Source organism: Lemur catta, chromosome 1, assembly GCF_020740605.2.
Source record: "Lemur catta isolate mLemCat1 chromosome 1, mLemCat1.pri, whole genome shotgun sequence".
In the NCBI taxonomy this organism is placed as follows: Eukaryota; Metazoa; Chordata; class Mammalia; order Primates; family Lemuridae; genus Lemur; species Lemur catta.
In genome coordinates, this window is record NC_059128.1 from 113,054,612 (window position 1) to 113,073,616 (window position 19,005).

At 41.2% G+C, this 19,005-nt stretch overlaps 1 protein-coding gene across 1 annotated transcript in view; it reads left to right on the top strand.

Moving 5' to 3' along the window:
• The first annotated feature begins 1,031 nt into the window (after nt 1–1,031).
• The window catches only part of LOC123637840 (adhesion G protein-coupled receptor E4-like), a 38,977-nt gene continuing 21,003 nt past the window's right edge, over nt 1,032–19,005 (top strand). Inside the window, exons 1-9 of the mRNA XM_045550982.1 lie at nt 1,032–1,068; nt 4,306–4,398; nt 5,490–5,540; nt 7,297–7,419; nt 8,782–8,822; nt 9,334–9,469; nt 12,340–12,492; nt 14,598–14,638; nt 15,151–15,277. Of these exons, the coding sequence (XP_045406938.1) occupies nt 4,368–4,398; nt 5,490–5,540; nt 7,297–7,419; nt 8,782–8,822; nt 9,334–9,469; nt 12,340–12,492; nt 14,598–14,638; nt 15,151–15,277 (703 nt within the window). The 5' untranslated portion in view covers nt 1,032–1,068; nt 4,306–4,367. The remainder of the gene's footprint in view (nt 1,069–4,305; nt 4,399–5,489; nt 5,541–7,296; nt 7,420–8,781; nt 8,823–9,333; nt 9,470–12,339; nt 12,493–14,597; nt 14,639–15,150; nt 15,278–19,005) is intronic.

A 19,005-nucleotide genomic window follows, 5' to 3' on the forward strand; every position in this document is an offset into this window, starting at 1 on the left:
GGAATTCTTGCATTTACTTATGCAAACAATTTATCACGTGCAGAATTGGGCGGTGAGCACACAGAGTGCTCAGAATATCAGGGACTTCTCTTGGATTCAGGCATTTCAGTTTTACATTCAGACAATTTTGATTTCAGTACAACTGACAATGACAGAATGGAACTCTCCATTTGTCATTCACCAGATGACACAGCAAACATGTTGAGTGGTACGTGGAGAGGCTGACCACCAGCCCACCTATGCAGCCATCACTGGGGAATTATTTCAATACATTATTGCGTTTGCTGTTATTAATTTATAAAAATAAATGAGAAACAGAAAAATCAAAATGTTAATATTAGGGACAATAAGGCCATGTTTCATAAATGTAGTAAAATCAAGACAAGAAGTGAATCACTAGGTGTGAATTTGGACTTGTCAGACTAGAGGGTGTGTGCCATATCCATGCTGGATCTTCCCAAGGGTCTTCTAATACAAATGAGACAAATATTGCAGTACACCATTCTAGTGAAACCTGTCAGGAATTTTTACCAGCCAAGTACTAACAGATCTGTGTAAGCTTGTTGGGTGGCCCTATCCCAAAGTCCAAGAATATGGGTAAGTCATTTTCCCAGAATGGTTCACTGAGAAGTGATTCTGAAATGGGACACTGGGTAATACAGAGATATGCTGACTTCTCCCTTCCACAGCCTGGCCTTCAACTCTTGCAGTAAAACTTAAAGTGTCTCGTCAGAGTTGGACCCACTTCCTTGGCATCCATGAGAGTTGAATCCACTCTCTGTTATTTATTTGGTTTTCACCATTTTGAACGCCATCACCATTTCCAAGTTCATTTTCCAAGACAATTCAATATGGCCCATGCTGGTAATGCAGGATTTAAATTACTGTAATGAAAAGAGAACGAATGGACCTTTATACAAAGTCCCTGATGAACAGCCCAGCCTTCTCATCTAGCCACAAGACTCTGTGAGAAACTGGACCTCATTATAAGTGGCGATGCACTTCCTCTTCTGTTAGTTCTGAGGAGCTACCAGGCTGGGTTGGAGGCAAGGACTTTTCATCTTTGGGGTAAGTAGGCACAGTGTCTTCTCATAAAAAAATAGAGAAATGTTTTACCTGTGATTGTGAGTCTAGAAAAATACTCTGTCTCTGGGAACCTTTTCAAGGAGACCTCATTCCATGTCCTGTTGCTTTATTTCTTGAATGCTGCTAGACAGCATCTGTCTCACGTTTAGTTGTTCCCTTCTGCCGGGACAAGGAGTGTGTGTTGCTGTGTGGGAGTGTGCAACCTACTGAGATGCTTCCGCACACTCAGAGAGGTGATGCATTGTGTCTTAAGGGGCTTCGGGTGGACTAAAATGATAACATTTCAAGAAAAAAGAGTCTAAAGCAAGTGTAGCATATAAGTAATTTGTTGTGAAAAATGATGAAACAAGATCTTAAAAAAATGGGTCACTTTCCAGAGATCCTATGATGAGTAAAGAACTTTTGCACACACCTCACCCCCATAAGAAACATGCCAGTGCAGGTAGATGCCAGGCTCACAGGAGAAGGGTTGCATGCTTGATTTGTGCCAAAGTAAAGAGATTTGCAAGTCAACATTTTTCAACTGGAGGGAGATCCACTGGAGGACTGACCATAAAACCAACTTAGTACATGACAACCAGCCTGGCAAAAATTAAACATGAAAAGGACCATGATTATAAAATATCAGATATGTATTATATTGTGACACTTCGTTCACTTTCCTCTCTTTCTCTCTCCCTCTGTCTGTCTCTGAAATGCATTTCTTGCAGTGGGTTATGGCCAAAAATCTCTCCAAATCAGCATCCCTAGAGGTCTCAACTGTTGTGACAAATATTGTCACCTCTTTTATGCAAACATACTCACTTTATTTAAATTGGTTTCAAATGAGGCCTCAAAAAACAATTGTCCTCACTCAGACGGGGATCCTTTGCTTTGAGAGTTTCTCCAGCATATTTTAGAGTAAAATATTGTTTTGGAAGGATGAGAAACATGAATGAAAAAGGGAGACAGGTATTGAGAGAGGAAAGGCATCCAGAGAGGGACTAAGTATAATTCCTCCCGTGGGACACAAGATTCCCACTGCAGAAATTGATTTTCAATCAGGCGATATTGTTCACTACAGAGATTGCAAGCTGGGGGTCCCCTGGCTCTGTGTTTAGGGAAACGTGGATGTGGCTGTCTCTAGCTAGAGCCTGTGGTCTCCGGTTTCCCACAGTACCCACTGCTTTCCACCCATGGTCTGACTTACTTGCGTTCCATGTCTAGCCTCCCAGTGACATTGGGGTTCCTGACCTTGGGGAGGTGGTCAGACACAGGCTTTGGACTCAGGGAGACTTTGTACAAGTCTTAGCTCTGCATTTTCCTAGCGACATGACCTTGAGCAAGCCATATAATCTCTTGAAACAGCAATTTTCTTCATCTGAAGAGTGGGGAGACAATGATAAGACCTACGTCATAAGGTGCTTGTGGGCTTTCAATGAGATGATAGTCACAACATTCTTAGCAAGGCACCTGGCCCATAGTAGAGTTCCCATAAATGATTTTAGGACGCAGTAATGGAAAGGATGAGAGAGATTTCTCACCCTAACCGTGGATGGGGCATTGAGTGTGAACTGCTGTGTAAGACGCAGGCAGCCCTAACAGATTCCAAATTCAAAGATCAAAGCCCAACAGATATATCAAGACAGGAGTATGGAGAAAAAACAGAGCTGCCAAGAGAAACCACTTTTTAATTTATTCTGTTTCTCTTCTATTAAAAATCTTCATTATTATTATTATGAAGTTCTTATTGTTAAAGTAATAGGCAAAATTAGGATTACAGTAAGTAAAAACGGATTTAAAATCACTCATGGTATCTTATTGACAAACTAAGGCCTAGAGAAAAATAAATGAATCATTTTTAAAAATCACTCATAATGTCATTCTCTATTAGCATTTATAATTCCTTTAAATGTGATATTACATATTTTTAATATAGGTTCCTCTCCTATCTGGTTATTTTTAACCTCTTGCATTTTTTTTGGATATAAAAAGTGGAAGTAATAGAAGCAGAGAATAGAACAGTGGTTAACAGAGGATGGGGCAGGGTTGGGAGGTGGAAATAGGGAAGTTAGTTAAAGGGCACAGAGTTTCAGTTAACTAGGAGGGATCAGTTTTAGAGATTTTCATACAGCATGGTGACAACCGTTAATAATAATACATTGTATATTCCCAAATTGCTAGAAGAGTAGATTTTAAATGTTCACATCAGAAAAAAATGATAACGTATGTGAGGTTACGAAGATGCTAATGACTTTGACTTAATCATTCTACAATGTAAACATATATCAAAACATCACATTGTGCCCCATAAATATATATAACTATTTGTCAATTAAAAACGTGTACTCACCATCAAACTGGCACTGACTGACCAACACTAAGGTGCTCACACAGTAGTAATATTCTTTGGGGGTAGGGGTGTTGGGGTGGATAAACTCACAACTAATGGATGTGGTGAGCGTTGTGGGGGGGAAAGGGCACATCTCAAATCATGGCTGGGATGTGGCAAAGTTATAACATGTAACCAAAATGTACTCCCATAATTTCCTGAAATAAAAAATATATATATTTTAAAATACCAAATAAATAACAGCAATGCAAAAAAAAAAAAAAAAAAGAGGCTGGGTGCAGTGGCTCATGCCTGTAATCCTAGAACTTTTGGGAGGCCAAAGTGGGAGGATCACTTGAGGTCAGGAGTTTGAGATCACTCTGAACAACATAGTGAGACTCCATCTCTACAAAAATTAGAAAAATCATCTGGTGCAGTGGCCCATTCTTGTAGTCCCAACTACTCAGGAAGCTGAGGCAGGAGGGTAGCTTAAGCCCAGGAATTTGACCTGCAGTGAGCTATGATGACACCAGTGCACTCTGGCCCAGGCATCAGAGTGAGATCTTATCTCAAAAAAAAAAAGAAAAGAAAAGAAAAAGGGAAGTTTTCCAGTCTGGATTTTGTTGAGTGCAATACAACAGGATTTTAAATCTCAGCAGAATATTCAATCCACGAGATGCATCTCTTTTGCACCACGTGTTGGGTGGTAAGCTTGTGTCCTACAACCACCTCTGCTGTGATCATTCTTGCAGGATCCTTTCCTTGAGAGAGTTGCCCAGAAGCAAAATTACTGGGTCAAACGAGAGGCAGGATTTAGGGTTTTGATAAGCATCAACCTCCCCCTGCCCCCCAGGTTTCTACCCTTGTGACCCTGAGGAGTTGGTTTTCACGGGGCTTATTCATTCCAGGAGCTCTCACCACATCCCTCTGAAGGAGATTCTCAGGTTGCTGCTCCTGGTGCGTCTGTGCCATGGGAAGCAGCTGCTTGCTCCTGCTCTCAGGTAAGTGGGACAAAGACCTCCCCTCCCTTCTCTTCCTGCCCCTGCTGTCCTGGCTACGTTTGCTCCCTAACAATTGGCATTTTCTCCAGCAATACCTGCATGTGCTTGTCCTACACGAAACTCTCCCGCTGAGTCTCTTAGGCTGGGCTGCCCCAAAGCAGAACTGAGATGAGAACTAGTGTGTGTAAGTATTTATTTGGGAGGGGATCCCAGGAAGCACAAGAAGGGGAGTGGGGGTGTCACACAAGGGAGAGGGAAGAGCCGATGAAGGTGCGTTAATGAGGGGTCACCACCGTGAAGTTGAGGAAGCTGAGGGTGAATTATCACATCCATGATAATTCCAGGTTTCTCCTGGTCTGTGCTATTCAGACCTCTTCTGACCTCAGAGGAAGCGTAGTTCCTAAGGTTAAGCCTGCACTGTCCAATCCCATAGCCACCTGCCACAGGTGGCTACTGAGCATTCGAAATGGTGGCCAGTGTGAATGGAGAGGCGCCGTATGTGCAAAATACAGACCCAATTCCAAAGACCTAACACCCACAAAAAGTGTTAATAATTCATTAATAATTTGTTTCATATGAATTACATGTTAGAATGATAAAATTTTGGCTCTGTTGGATGAAGTAAAGTGTATTATTAAAATTAAGTTCACCTGTTTCTGTTTGTTTTGTTTTTTAAAAAAAAATGTGACTACTAGAAAATTTCAAAAGACCTGTGTGGTTCACATTATATTTTTATTAGACAGTGTGGGATTTGAGGTCTGGACTGATAAAGACAGACTGTTGAATATGGAAGGGAGGTTGCAATGTTGGCCTTTTGGTGTTAGACTAGGAGGAAAAGCTGAATTAGAAGCTGAGTTTTGGGGAGTGGGGACCCACCTCTGCAGACACATGTACGTCTTGTTCTTCAGTAGTATTAATATATCATGCCCACCCCCATGACCCTGTGCCTACTGCCTGTCTGGAATAATCTACGGTGAATTTCGCACATATGACCTGGGAGAGGGTCACCCCTCTGCCCCTAACTCACCCAGCCTTCAGCCAACCAGAGCCCAGCGGGTCCCCTCTGAATTGTGCCCTCCTCTCTGTTCTAGGTCTCGGTGTCTTGCTGGCTGTGTCAGGACCAGAAGCCAAGAATTCTGGAGGTGAGCCTACTCATAGCCAAAGGCCAGAGGAAAGGAAACTGGGATCTGAAGACTTGCTTCTGGGAGGGGAAGGAGCCCTTTGCAAGACAGTGAGCACTAAGTCCCTGGTGTCTCCCACCTGCTCCTGGGAGCTCCCGAGGGCTGTCCGCCTTCTCTGGCATTACCATCATCATCTGCATTTACTTAGCTAAGCAACTCACACACAGCCTCCCATTCAGTCCTCTGTGACATTCCTACACAGAAGGTGCAGACACTGTCCCCACCTGGCCAAGGGTCCTCCTGAGAAGGCGCCAGCTCAAGGTCACACAGCTGGTGGATGCCGGATTCTGCTCTTTCTTTCCCCAAACCTGTGTCCTACGTCACTCCTCAAAATGCTCTGCCTTTTCTCCACGTCGCGGGTGGGGTTCACCCGAGAATTAGATCCCGAGAGCAAGTCATTATTCTGGGAGGTGACCCCAGAAGGCACCACCTGGGAGTGGGCAGTGGCATAGGAAGTGGAGAGGGTGATGTAGGACCTTGTCACGAGAGTTACATGTGGGCGACTGGAGCCCGACCCCTGGGGGAGCCGCTGGACACAGTGTGGAGCCCACACCTCACAGTTATTCCCCACAATGGGCAAGGAAGATGTTTCACTGTTGTTATTTTTTAAATTCTAGTAAAATATACATAACATAAAATTTATCTTTTTAACCATTGTCAAGGGTACAGTTCAGTGGCATTAAGGACATTCACACTGTTGTGCTACCATTGCCACTATCCATGCACAGAATTCTCTCCAACTGCAGAACTGAAACTCTGTCCCTATTAAACACAGACTCCCCATCCACCCTCCCTCCAGCCCCTGGCACCCACCATTCTACTTCCTGTCTCTATGAATGTGACGCCTCTAGGGACCTCATATAAATAGAGTCATACAGTGTTTGTACTTTTGTGACTGGTTTATGTCACTTTGGTAATGTCCTCAAGATTCATTTATGCTGTTGCATGTGTCAGAATTTCCTTCCTTTATAAGGTTGAATAATACCCTATGGTGTGGTTATACCACGTTGTGTTTATCCACCCATTTGTCGGTGGGGATCTGGTTTATACACAGCATTGGACTATTATGAATAATGCTGCTATGAACATGGGGGCACAAACATCTTCCCCATACCTTGCTTTCACTTCCTTTGTGTATATACCCCGAAGTGGGACTGCTGGCTCCTGTGGTAATTTGGTAATTCTAAATTTTGATTTCTTGAGGAATGGCCATGCTGTTTTCCACAGAGGCTGCTGCATCATTGTACATTCCCCCCAGTATGGCACAAGGGTTCCACTTTCTCTGCATTCTCCCCAACACTTGTTCTTTCCTGGCTGGTTTTCTAAAATAGATTAACCGAGCTGAGTTGTTTTAATGGACTGACTCCTGTCAGTCACTGATGGAGGGAGCTGCTCCTGGAAGGGAAAGCAGTGCTAACCTGCCATGTGGTGCACAAAGCGGACTCTGGTGGCCAGAGAGAGCCCTCAGGTGAAGAAGCACAGGTGCTGGCATTTGGAGGCCACCGTCAGGCGGGAGTGTGTTGGTGGAAGAAGTGGGATCTGGGCAGGCTCTGTGCCCATCTGTGTTCAGCTGTGGGCTGGGTGCAAAAAGGATGCCATAGAGCTATTCCCAAGAGGACATCCTTCTCACCACAGCACATAGATTGTAGGTGCTTAGGGAACATTTCTGGAATAAATGAATGAGCAAATGAATGCACATATTCTGTGTTCCCTGCAGCTTTCTGTCCTCAGTGCCCCGAGCATGCCTTATGCCACAACAGCACCCACTGTACTTGTGAAGATGGATTCCGGTCCACATCTGGGAGGAAATATTTTTTCACCTCCCACGAGACATGTGAAGGTAAAGATATTATGAATGATATTTAATTCAATCCCTCATTAGTGATAACTACTCTGGTCCTTGTGTCCTCTGTCCAAAGCACATGAATCCATGGACCAAATACAACCCATAGCTCTTCAGCAGACTAATTGCCAAGGTACAGCTATTGGGCAGGTGCACCTGTCCCTGAGTGCTTCAGACAGAGACAGCGGGTGTCAGTCCTTGCCTCTGGGCACCTTCTGTCTGTGGGCTTGAACCTCAACTTGGTCCATCGGCAGGGAAGGCTGATGAGACAGGGAGCTGCAGGACACACAGACATTGCACAAGCCAGGATGTAACCAGTGTGGTCCTTCCTCCTAGCTTGCAACCTCTCCTAATAATGTGTTAACTTACCCTATATTTATTCCCTTGCTATGCTCTGTGTGAGTCAAATTGATGTAACAAATTTGAGACTCATCATTAAATAAAAACAACATTCCATCCTTATTCCAGGGATTCGACACATCCCCTATACTATATTCTAAAGCTCCATAGGTACGTGGGTCTATTTCTAGACTTTTAGTCCACCCAGTAGTCTATTTTTTATTTATTTATGCATCAGCACCTCATTGTGTTCTCAAAGCGTTATTGGATATTTTAATGTTTGGTTGTCACATTGTAGTTTTTCTGGCTATTCTTGCATGATAGTATCAATTTGTCTCACTCCATAAAATACATGTAGATTTTTTTATTGGGATTACATTGGATTTATACATGAACATAGGGTGAACTCTCATCTTTATCATGCTGATTCATCTTATCCAAGAACGAGAGACGTTATTTGATGAACAATGCTGGGCAATAAAGATTCTACAGGCAAGGGAACTAGTATACTTCTATGAAAGTGAAAAACAATCATATTTTCTCTTGATTCACACATATTGATGATGGTGAGACTGGGATGGGAAAGTACAAGTATAGAGCATAGTGTAAAAACAAAATCAGAACTTAAGTCATGTCCTACTTCCAATAGCATCACTTGCAATCACTTAATTATTTATTTATAATTATGTGCTTAGTGTTTTTCCTTCCAGACTGCAAATCACACAAGAGGACACCATGGTCTCTTTTACTAACCTCTATCCATGTGATTTAGCATCATGTCTGGTTTTGAGTAGGTGCTCAATAAACACTGTTGACTAAAGTGTTAACCTGGAAGCCACATTCTAATACCCTTTTATAGCTCTACTGTAGAACACATTTTGGATTTGGTAAAAAGGGAATTAGGGTGGGCTGCAGAAGCATCAGGGAAAGACCCAACTTGAGGCTGACTGGAAAAAGTGATGTGAGCCGGGGTGGGTTTTCTACCATATCCTATATAATGGCTACTTTTTATCTCCACAGAGAACAGTAGTCAAAGGAAACAGTCACCAGTGAACATGCAGGTAAGTGGGGTGAAGCCAGGGTTTGGGAAGCAGCTGGTCCATCTCACCACATCATCTCCTGCTGTAACACTAGCAGGTTCCCTATGATTTCTAAGAGAAAGTAGTTCTCATCCAGGGGCAATTTTGTCCTCTACCACAGGGTCATCTGTCAATGTCTGGGGACACTTTTGGTTGTCACCACTTTAGGGATAGGGGGAGGCTGTCCTACTGGCATCTAGTGAATAGAGGTCAGGGACCCAGCTCAACATCCTACAATGCCCAGGGCAGTCTCCCACAACCAAGAATTGACTGGTCTGAGATGTCAGTAGAAAGTTAGAAACTCTGGAAAGAGTGAAAATGGTTCAGCTGTCATTTAAAGACTTGCATCAATGTCTAGAACCTTGTGTCCACCCCACCTAGTAGCCCCTTAATAAGTATTGTCTTCTGGGCTCACCCCTACCACATTAATGCATATTCCTGCTTCCTGAAGTTTCAATGAGAGTCCACCTAATTAACTCTACTTCTTTGACAGGAAAATCTAAGGAAGACTAGAAGCAGAAGGGACATTGCAAGAAAAGGTACCCAGTTACTGCAGATAGTGGAATTGGGTGTCTCAACTGTGAGTTCTGCTTCTACACCATCACATGAACGTTTTTTGTTTCATATAGGTAAGAGGTGCTGAGTAGACTCCTGTGATCTCCGTAGAGGGTCTGGGTTCTGGCATGGGCAGAGCCTATGAATGATAAAATCTATGGGCTCCCAGAATGACAGTCTTTCATGCTAACATTACATGAGTAGGGCTCTGCTTTCAAAGATATAAATTAAAGGGACAAGAAAATAAACCAGCTCTCTTCCCCATTGCAACTTCCCTTAGTATGGTGAAAATTACTTAAGAACATATCCACCATCCTACCATGGCTGGTAGAAAGCAAATCACTTTGGGTTATGTTCCTACTCTACTCTCACATATGCAGGACAACACAGAATACTTCAGCTTTGGTCATCAAAATATGCATAGATTTTTTCCTCTACACTAAACAAGAAATTCTCTAGGAGAATTAACCTGGATGTCCTCTCATTCAATTCTGACATTATCTATCTGGAGATAGCGTCACATCCCATAGTTTGAGGGCTTAGTCCCACAACAGAGTTTTCAGTTCAGAGGACAATTGCAAGTCCAAGGTTGTAACCTATACTTCTGACCATGTCTGACTATAAATCAGAGTCAGTGACCTCCCTCCTTGGGTTTGATTAATTTGTTCACTGAACTCAGGGAAAGACTTTACTTGCATTTATTCATTTATTATAAAAGATATTACAAAAGATACAGATGTCAGTGAGATGGAAGAGATGCAGAGAACAAGGTGTGGGAGAAGGGGATGTGGAGCTTCTATGCCCTCTTTGGGCGTGTCACATCCCAGGAACCTCCAAATTTTCAGCTATCTAGACACTCCTGGAACCACATTCTTCTGGATTTTGATGGGAATTTCATTCCTTAGGCATGATTGAGGATTATAGTACTGGCCATTGATATCAACTCAAAACTCAGCCCCTCCACCTCTCTGTAGGTGGGATGGGGTGGAAATGTAAGTTCAACCCTTTGAGCTCATGGTTGGTTTCCCTGGCAATCAGCTCCCATTCTGAGCCCATAGGAGCTGGCTAAGAGTCACCTCAGTAGAACAGAAGATGCTGCTATAACCCACAAATTCCAAGGGATTTAGGAGTTGAGTCACATGCTTCTGAAACTCAGAAAATTCTAAAGGTCTTGGGAGCTGCATGTCAGGAATGTGAGTCAAAGACCAAATATTGGAACAAAAGATTTTCCTAGTGTGCGTATTTCTCAGGAAATTACAAGGCTTTTAATAACTTTATGTCAGTCATTGTAGTTTCTTCTTAACCTGTGTATCTTTTAATCATTTCAAAGACCAATTTTTGGCTTTGTTGATTGTTTCTATAATTTTTCTGTTTTCTTTTAAATTAATTTCTGGTCTTTATTATTTTGTTTTACTTTCTTTCTATTTCACTTTTAATTTTCTAACTTTTTGACTTCTTAGCTTAGATCATTGATTTTAAGCCATCATCTTTTTCTAATGAATGCATTTAAAGCTTCAAATTTAGTTATAAATTAGAGCTATAAATTTCCCTCTAAGTACTGCTTTGGCTGCATTCTGTAAATTTTGAGATGTTGGGCTTTCATTATCATTTGGTGAAAAATATTTTTAAAGTTTCTGTGTGATTTATCACTTGACTTATGGGTTCTTTAAAAACGTGTGTTTCATTCCCAAATATTTGGGGCTTTTCTAGGTGTCTTTGTGCTCACGGTTTTTAATTTAAATTTATTGTGTGTTTTTATCAAGGAAGGATGTTGAACTTTGTCAAATGACTTTTATGCATCAATTAAGATGATCACATGATTTTTATCTTTTGTTCTATTAATGTGATGGATCCCCATGACTTATTTGCATATGTTAAACCAAATTTTCATACAGGAATAAATCCCACTTGGTCATGATGTATAATTTTTGATGTGTTCTCCTCTGAGAGCATACTCTTTAAAATTTCAGTCCTCTTGAATTAATTGAGAGTTGCCTTATAGTCTATTTTTACAACTGTTTCATGTGAAATTAATATCTGTACTAGCATACCAAATCTGGTGGTATAACAAAGACTAAAGTAACAGTGGCATAAACAATGGCTTAACTATTATTTCTTTAACAGTTTGAGCATAAGGATCCTAGGGCTGATGGGGCTGTTTCCTGGAAGTTCTGTGCTCTGCCATCTTCAACATTCAATTTCCATCTTGTGTTACATGATGGCTGCTCTACTTCCACATCTTCTTTCTAGCCAATGGGAAAGGGAAAAGAGGAGAAGTAGAAAGGGTTTTCATTTTCTGTAGGGCATATCATTTTGATCTTCCATCTATTGGCCTGCAAAGAGTTGCATGGTTCCACCTAGCTGCAAGGGAATCTGTAAAATGACTTGTGCTCAGATTATATTTTGTAGTTCTAATCCCAAACAAAGAAAGGGCAAATAGTGACTGGGGGCACTGAGCTGTCTGCCATAGCTCCTAGGACAATTTTCCCAGTTGTCCAGAGTCAAATTCCTTGCACCAAAAAATATTTATGAGGGTAATTTTTCATCAGATATGTGTTTACAGGCTTATGCAATATGGATAAAGTTTACTCGTGAGATACTCCCCCAATGTATAAAATCTATCCCTAGTGATTTAAGTAAAGCTTTCAAACGCATGACTACTCTCTTGATGGGAAAGATTATCTTCCTCCTTAACAAGGACTCCAGTTTCATGATTTCACTTTTTTGTTTTTTCTCCTTAAGAAGTCTGTCATAAATGCTGAATTTGCCCACCCTAGTCCCAGCTCAGGGAAGCATAGCCATCTCCTATCTTCTCTTGTGTTGTGTTGCTCAGGAAATTTGCATACATTTATGAACAATGTTGGGCATTAAAGATTCCATGGGCAGGAGAACTAGTATATTTCTATGAACATGAAAAACAACAATATTTTCTCTTGATTCACAGATATTGATGAGTGTGAGATGGAGAAGGCAACGTGCAAGTATATAACATCATGTAAATTCAATGTTGGGATATATTATTGCTCTTGTGTGTTAAAATATCCTTTCTCCAACTGGGAGACTGATTTGATTGATATCGACCACCCAGACTGTTATGGTAAGAAGCTCCCAATAGTCTTTCCTCCGGGAAAAAGATGGCAGGGGGCAGTTGAGGAGAGCTTCTGAGAACTACCAATTTCAGGGCAGGGTGAGAGAGCAGAGCTCTGTCCTAACCTTCACTCCTCATTCCTTCATTGCACTTGTTGTCCAAGGAGACATTATGCAAGCCCATGACATGAATAACCATCCCTATATAGATGCCTTAAATTTATGTCTCCTATACAGTTCTATTTCCTGGCCTTCCAATAAAACATCTTTAATTTTTCTGAACTTGTCTACTTATTTGTCTCTCACTCACATTAAATTCAATTCCTACATCTGTCTGTCTATGTCCTAAGGCCCATGAGTTCATGCTGTTACCTGTGATGCCACCGCAACACCAAGGCTTGTCTCAACCTTTCCTTATCTGTAACTTGTTTCTCCAATAATGAGAAGTGTGGCTCTTTATATGCACAATATGTTTATTTAATTGTTTAATGCTAGTTAATTCCATGTTTTGAGTTAGATGGATTGGATGTAAGTGCTGCCTCATCCCCTCCCTAACTGACTTTCGGTTACTGATTTGACTTCTATATGCCTCCTCTGTAAATGGGAGTAAAAAACACCATCAAGGTGTTTTCCAGACTGTGGTTTCATCCAGAGGCTTGACTGCAGCACAATCTGCTTCCAAGCTCACTCGTAGGGTTGCTGGAAAGATTCTGTTCATTAAGAGCCCTTGGACTGAAGCCCTCAGGTCATATTTAGTGGTTGGTTGGAGGCAGTCATCAGTACCTGGATATGTGGGCATCTATCACTTGCTTTATTATAGCAAGGACTGGAAACAGCCAGAGAGTGTGAACAAGTCATAGTCATATATAACCTAACCGCAGAGGTGACATCTTATCACTTTTGATGTATTCTGTTCCTTAGTAATGAGTCACTGGGTCTGGTCAACAGTCAATGAGAGATTATACTAGAATGTGAATCCCAGAGGCAGGGATAACTGGAAGACATTTCAGAATCTGGGTTATTGGAATGAATATTGTGCTCCCCAGACTCATGTCCACCTGGAACCTGTGAATGTGATCTTATGTGGAAATAAGGTCTATGCAGATGTAATCAAGTCAAGAGGAGGACATACTAGTCTAGGATTGACCCTAATTCCTGTATAACTGGTGTTCTTATAAAAAGAGGGAAATTTGGAAACAGAAACACAAGCACAGAGGGAAGATGGCCACGTGTAGACAGAGACTGGAGTTATGCTGCCATAACCCCAGGAAGGCCAAAGATTGCTGGCAACCACCAGAAGCTAGAAGAAGCAAGGCAAGATTCCTCTGTAGCACCTTCCTTAGAGGAAACATGGCCCTGCTGACACCTTGACTATGGACTTTTACCCTCCAGAGCTGTGAGACAGTAAATTTGTGTTGCTTTAAGCCACCCAGTTTGTGGCACCATGTTATGGTAGCCCCAGCAAATAGTACACCTCACCTATTCTTTATGAGTTTTAATGTGTGTAAAATACTTAGCAGGCCTAGCTACCTAGGAAGGCTCAATAATATTAGCTCTTAGGTTACATAAGCCTGTAATAGAACCTTCTGCATTCTCTTAAATGAGATAGTGCAAATGTAATGTGTAAACAACTGCTTCTATAGTATGAACTCAATTAACTCTGATTCCTTCAGGAAACCTTCCATGCAACCCTGATGTGGTGGGGTTCTCTGCTATGTATCCCCATGTCATCAACTCCTATTTATCAAGAGCATCACTGGCAATCACTTAATTATTTATTTGTAATTATTTGCTTAATGCCTTTCCTTCCAGACTGCAAACTCCACAGGAGGACACCCTTCATCTCTTTTACTAACTTATATCCGTGTGGTTTTAGCATCGTGTCTGGTGTTGATCAGGTGCTCAATAAATACTGTTGACTGGTGTTAGAAGCCAAATTCTAATTCTCTTTTATAATTCTACTGTAGAACACATTTCGGGTTTCTTAGATGGGAATTGGGGTGGGCTGCAGAAGTATCAGGGAAAGACTCAACTTGAGGCTGATTGGAAGAAGTGACATGAGCCAGGGTGGGTTATCTCCTGTATCCCATTTCATGGTTACTTTTTTCTCTGCAGAGAACAGTAATGAAAAGACAGAGTCACAGGGGAATACTCAGGTAAGTGGAGTGAAGCCTGGGTTTGGGAAGCAGCTGATCCATCTCACCACATCATTCTCCTGTTGTAACACGGGCAGGGTCCCTATTATTTCCAGTTTCTATGGTTTCTAGGTTTCATCCAGGGATGATTTTGTCCTCTGCCTCAAGGGTCATTTGTGCATGTCTGGGGACACTTTTGGTTGTCACAACTGTAGAGGGAAGGTGTGTTACTGGTATCTAGGAGTAGAGACCAGGGACACAGCTCAACATCCTACAATGCCCAGGACAGCCTCTCCCAACCAAGAATTGACAGGTCTCAGATGTCAGTAGAAATTAAGAAACTCTGGAAAGAGTGAGAATGCCTCAGCTGTCATATAAAGACTTGTGTCAGTGTCTGGAACCTCATGTCCACCCCACCTACTAGCACCTTAATCAATATTGCCTTCTAGGCTCACCCCTCCCACATTTATGCATTCTCTTGTCTTCTAAAGTTTCAGTGAGAGTCCACCTAATTAGCTCTATTTCTTTGACAGAAAAATCTGAGGAAGACTAGAAGCAGAAGGGGCTTTGCAAGAAGGGATACCCAACTACTCCAGAAAGAGGAATTGGATGGAAGTTCTGCTTCTCCAAGAAAGGGTAGAAGTAGTTCCTTTAATATAGGTAAGAGGTGCCGAGTAAACTCTTGTGACCTCCATGAAGAGATCTGGGTCCTGGCGTGGGCAGGACCTATGAATGATAAAATCTATGGGCTCCCAGAATCATGGTCTTCCATCCTCACATTACATGAGTAGGGCTCTGCTTTCAAAGATATAAATTCAAGGGACAACAGAATAAACCAGCTCTCTTCCCCATTTAAACCTCCCTTAATGTGGTGAAAATTATTAGTAGTTAAGAAAATATCCACCATCCTACCATGACCGGTAGAAAGGAAATCAGTTTGAGTTATTTTCCTATTCTACTCTCACATAATCACAACAACACAGAATACTTCGTGTTTGGTCAGGAAAATATGTGTGGATTTTTTCCATTACACTAAGCAATTCCCCAGCAGTTAGGTGTCCTGTCATTCAATTCTGATATTATCTACCTGAAGACAGCATCAGATCCCAGACTTTGAGGGCTTAGTCCAACAGGAGCCCCTTCACTTCAGATGCCGGTTGCCAATCCTGGGTTGTAACCTGTACTTCTGACCAACGAGCTATAAATCAGAGTCCCATATCCTCCCTCCTTGGGTTTGATTAATTTGCTCACTGAACTCAGGGAAGCACTTTACTTGCATTTATCCATTTATTATAAAAAAAAATATTACAAAGATACAGATGACCAGCCAGATGGAACAGACAGATAGAACAAGGGATGGGAGAAGGGAATGTGGACCTTCCAAGCTCTCTTTGGATGTGTCACATCCCAGAAATCTCCTAATTTTCAGCTACCTTAAAGCTCCTGGAAGCATGTTCTTCTGGATTTTGATGGGCACTTCATTCTTTAGGCATGATTGATTACAGTATTGGCCCTTGGTATCAACTCAACATTTAACCTCTCCACATCCCTGTAGGTTTCGTGGGATGAAAATTAAAATTTCAACCCTTTAATCCCATGGTTGGTTTTCCTGGCAACCAGCTCCCATCCTCACCCTATGGGAAAGCTAAGAGTCACCTCATTAGCACATAAGATGATACTATAATGCAGGAAATTCCAAGGATTTAGGAGTTGAGTCACATGCTTCTGATACTCAGGAAATTTCAAAGGTCTTAGGAGATGTGTGTCAGGACTTAAGTGAAAGAGCAAATATTAGAACAAAAGATTTTTCTAGTGTGTCTGTTGCTTAGGAAATTACAAGGGTTTTAAGAGCTGTGTGTCAGGGACTCTGGTTTCTCCTTAACCTCTGTATCTATTAATCATTTCAAAGAACCAACTTTAGGCTTTGTTGATTATTTCTATAATTTTTTGTTTTCTTTTACATTGATTTCTGCTCTTTATTATTTGATTCTACTTTCTTTGTATTTTATCTTTAATTTTCTAACTTTTTGCCTTGGTAGCTTAGATCATTGATTTTTAAGCCATCCTCTTGTTCTAATGAATGCATTTAAAGCTTCAAATTTAGCTATAAATTAGAGCTGTACATTTTTCTCTAAGTACTGGTTTGGCTGCATTCTGCAAATTTTGAGATGTTGGGCTTTCCTTATCATTCAGTCAAAAATATTTTAAAACTTTCTGTATGATTTATCACTTGACTTATGTGTTCTTTAGAAATGTGTGTTTCATTCCCAAATATTTGGGGCTTTTCTAGGTGTCTTTAAGTTCATGGTTTGTTATTCAGTATAAGGATTATATTGAATAATGATAATAATGATTATAAAATAATAGGAATTATATTATTCAAGAAAGGATGTTGAATGTTGCCAAATGGTTTCCCTGCATCAATTAAGATAATCAGGTGATTTTTATCTTTTGTTTTTTTAATGTGGGATGGAGCCCAGCAATTGATTTGCATATGTTAATCCAGCCTTGCATATGAGGGACAAATCCCACTTGGTCATGATGTATAATTTTTTGATGTGTTCTTATCTGAGAGCATATTCTTTAAAATTGCAACCTTATGAATTCATTGAGACCTATCTTATAGTCTATTTTGACAAGTGTTCCATGTGAAATTAATACCTGTATTAGCATTCCATATCTGGTGGCACCACAAAGACTAAAGTAACAGTGACTTAAACAATGGCTTAACTATTATTTCTTTAACAGTTTGGGCATAAGGATCCCAGGGCTGATGGGGCTGTTTCATGGCAGCTCTGTGCTCTGCCATCTTCACCATTCAACTTCCATCTTGTGTTAGAACATACCTGCTCTTTTTCCACATCCTCTTACCTGCCAATGGGAGAGGGAAAAGAGGAGAAGTAGAAAGGGCACTTCACTTTCTATAAGACACATCATTCTGATTTTCCATCCATTGGCCTGCAAATAGTTGTATGGCTCCACCTAGCTGCAAGGGAATCTGTAAAATAACTTGTGTTCAGCTTACATTTGGTAGTTCTAGTCTCAGACAAAAGAGGGGCACATGGTGATTGGGGACACTGTGATGTCTGCCATAGCTCCTACAACAATTTTCTCACTTGTCTAGAGACAAACTCCTTGTACTAAAAAATATTTATGAGCGTAATCGTTCATCAGATATGTGTTTAGAGACTTATGTGATATGGATAGAGTTTATGCACGGAATTCTTCCTTAATGCTGCAGTTCTGCCGCTAGTGATTTTACCTGGAAAACTTTCAAATGCTTAATTACTCTTGCTTACAAAAATTATGTTCCTCCTTGACAGGGACTCCAGTTTCATTATTTCACATTTTTGCTTTATGTTTTTGCACTTGAGTATGCCCACCCTGGTCCCCACTCAGGGAAGCATAGCCCTCTCCTGTCTTCTCTTGGGTTGTGTTACTCAGGACATTTGGGTACACATATGAACAATGTTGGGCAATAAAGATTCTGTGGGCATAGTTCTATGAACATGAAAAACAACAATATTTTCTCTTGATTCACAGATATCGATGAGTGTGAGACTGGGCAGGCAAAGTGCAAGTATATACCATCTTGTGAAAACAAAATTGGACCTTACATTTGCGGTTGTATGTTAAAATATCCTTTATTCACCTGGAATGCTTTTTTTCGTGATATCAATTTTCCAGGTTGTTATGGTAAGAACCGCCTAATACTCTTTCCTCCATGAAAAAGGATGGGGGGACAGTTAGAAAGAGCTTCTGAGAGCTGCCAGTTTCAGTTCAGGGTGGGAGAGCACAGCTCAGGGTGGGAGAGCACAGCTCTGTCCTAACTCTCATCCGTCTTTTCTTTGTTGTCCTTCTTGTCCAAGGAGACATTATCCAAGCCCACAACATAAAAACCATCTCTGTACAAATGTCTTACAGTTTATGTCTTGTACACAGGTCTCTTTTATGGTCTTTCAAAAAGACATCTCTAATTTTTTTCTGAACTTGTCTACTTATTTATCTCTGACACACCTTAAATTCAATTCCTACATCTGTCTATCTGTCTATCTATGTCCCAAAGCCCATGAGTTCATGCCATTAGCTCTGACGCCAGCGCAATGCCAAGGCTTGTCTCAGCCTTCCCTATGTCCTTATCTGTAACTTCTTTCTCCAATAATGAGAAGCCTGGCTCTTACTACTGACAATAATGTATTTATTTATTTGTTCATCCTCATAAAATTCCATGTTTTGAGTTAAATGGATTGGATTTAAGGCTGCTTCATCCCCTCCCTAGCTGGCTTTCAGTAAATGATTTAACTTCTATATGCCTTCTCTGTAAGTAGGAGTAACACTAAGATGTATGATCTTAGTTTATGTTGCTGCATAACAAGTTGCCCCCAAAA